The 2,521-nt window shown below is 45.8% G+C and overlaps 1 protein-coding gene across 1 annotated transcript; it reads right to left on the reverse strand.

The window, feature by feature from the left end:
- Positions 1-709: 709 nt before the first annotated feature.
- Positions 710-2,458, reverse strand: PHALS_10200 (P-loop containing nucleoside triphosphate hydrolase; the record flags this gene model as incomplete). Its single annotated transcript, XM_024725584.1, has 1 exon — positions 710-2,458. The coding sequence occupies one exon, from the start codon at positions 2,456-2,458 to the stop codon at positions 710-712; it is 1,749 nt and encodes a 582-aa protein (XP_024576345.1).
- Between the last annotated feature and the right edge of the window lie 63 nt (positions 2,459-2,521).

The following is a 2,521-nucleotide window of genomic DNA, read 5'->3' on the forward strand; positions in this document are numbered from 1 at the left end:
ATCTCGTATCAGAATCATCAGTTTTGCTAACAAGGTCATATCCGAGAGCAATATTTACCTTATAGGCACTTTGCTGGCTCTCTAGAACATTTTCAAGCTTGTCATAGAACTCACTACGATGGATTCCTTCGTAAAGGTGAGATTCCATGTGGTTGCCCTTGTAAAAGCGATAGTGTGGGTCAGCCTTATAGTCTGAAGACAAGTTCTTCTCCAAATCATTAAGACTGACCTTGTATTGCTTTGCTACAAGCTTTAAGTTGCTAGGACGCGATAAGTTGCTGACATAGACCATCTTACCGGTCCTACCGCGAACCTTTATGTGTCAGGATCGACTTTATATATTAGGGTTGACTTTATATCAAAAATAAAAAAATAATTATTTAAGTTCGTTTATTATCACTAAGTTCGATTTGTGCTGTTTAAGTTCGATTTTTGAACTGCGTTTTGCGCTCTCGAATTTGATCTCTATTTTTATCGTCGTACCCTTTTTGATAAATTCGCGTGTACGTTGGTAATAACGCTTCTGAGCTGCTTTGATGCGCTCTATTATTCAGGTGAGTACGCCATCTAAGTATATTACTAACTTTATATTTGTTAGAATGAAAAATTAATCGATGCGGTAGACCTCAAAAAGTTCACCTTATTTTCTTCATCAATGGCATCAAGTTTTCAAATGCAACAACCAAATTGGCAAGATCACAAAACTTTTTTAAGATTGAGTCCTGTAGACGACATCCATTGCGGAATTAATCACCATAACACCTGCCATCCGTGCGTCATAACACACGACGAAGAGCTTGTCGCAGTCGCGCATATTTTCCGCTATACGTTCAATCGGCACATCGTCAATCGAAGCAACACGTCTAAAGTCAACCAGACAGAACTCGGTCAACGGGAGCGAGGAATAGCGACCACCAGGGGAAAATCGTTTGATGTGTTCAGCCAAGTTGCTGGCTTCTCGCAACAACTCGATGCCCCAAAAGATGTCACCTCCATGAATTGTAAAATCGACGAACCCACTGGATCCAAACAACGCACCCACATCCGCAGACGTCACGAAAGTGCTTGGTGTGCAGCGATACGCAGCCTTGTAAAATTCCATTTGCCACGCTCTTTCCAGAGGAATATCGCTCGACAAACTTCTGCCAAGCGTCTGGCGGATGCTATCATAATCGATCGATCGCATCACTCGAGCGACCATCTCTGGAAGGGTTTTGGGGACATGAAGTGCTCGGACGATGTGACCAACGCGCATCTTGACAAAGAATCGCCACATCACTGGTGACGAGAACTCAAAACGCCGCTCAGTTTGAACAAGAATGCCCTTTCGAAGACATTGCTCAACTATATCAGTATCAAAATCAGAGTTGGCACCATAAGCAATGCGTTCTAGCCGATCCAGCTCGTCCTTGTCAAGGGTATTTAACACCTTCACAGCGCGTGTTGATGTCAGCGCTTTAAACAGCGCTTTATCGTTGGCTTCATACAGTGACCCACTTTGCAGCATGCGGATCCACTCGGCTGGCAATGGTTGACGACTCGCACTCCTATTACGTGAGGCATGGACTCTATTCAGTTCAAAGATGGTAGTCGCACACAGACCAACGTGCCTACCCGTCACCTCTTCCAAATTGGCACAGAAATCCTTCATCGCAGATGACGATGATCCTTCAAAGCACGTGATACCCTTAAACCACTTTTGGACGTACTCAGAGACTTCGGCATGACTAAATTTCAGCTGGTCGATGCCCAACACAATCCTATCGTCGAACTGTATTGGAGTAGCGAGTCGCGTGTACTCCACACCAGATCCATACGCTGCAAACATCAATATTCTGATGCTGTAGTTCCCGTTGCTGAGAACGTACTTGACCAGCTCCCAAAAAACAGTGGATTTGCGTCTCGGAGGATTTGTTCCTTCTTTGTAGATCACTTGTACTTCGTCCACCACCAAATACACCATACGATCTGGCGTGGGAAGATTTAAAGTTGCTTCGCTCCAGTCGATCGTACAACGCTTCTTGAAAACTTGCTCAAATGTCGAATCGTCGGGTATGGCCAAGGCGGAGAAGTTGAACAGAGTCATCTTCTTATTGTCCATAATATGCCTATCCACCAACGATCGGCTCACAAGTGTCGCTAGTGACGTTTTCCCAGTCATTGGTGGGCTTGTCACCAGCAGGACATGCGTTTCTTCGAGTCGGCGGAGGATATCCGCGGTGAGAATGGCTCGAGAAAGTGTTCGTGGATCTTTCAGATCAACGCCTTCTCCTTCCACAATCGATCCACGCGTGCCATACCAGGCGATATTTTGAATTGTAGCGCTATTCGCTGGCTGCAATAATGCTGAACCAACAGCACCCTCTGGAACCACCACCAGCACGTGAACTACGTCCTCTCCTAGCGAAACGTCAGGCCCGAAAAGGTTCGGCTTGCTTAGCTTCCACGACGCACGCATGTGCAAATACGATGAAGTGTCGATTTCGCTCTGAAGCAACGTGTCCAGGTCTTCGTTGTCCGG

The sequence above is a fragment of the Plasmopara halstedii genome, assembly GCF_900000015.1.
Source record: "Plasmopara halstedii genome assembly, contig: Scaffold_451, whole genome shotgun sequence".
NCBI lineage: Eukaryota > Oomycota > Peronosporomycetes > Peronosporales > Peronosporaceae > Plasmopara > Plasmopara halstedii.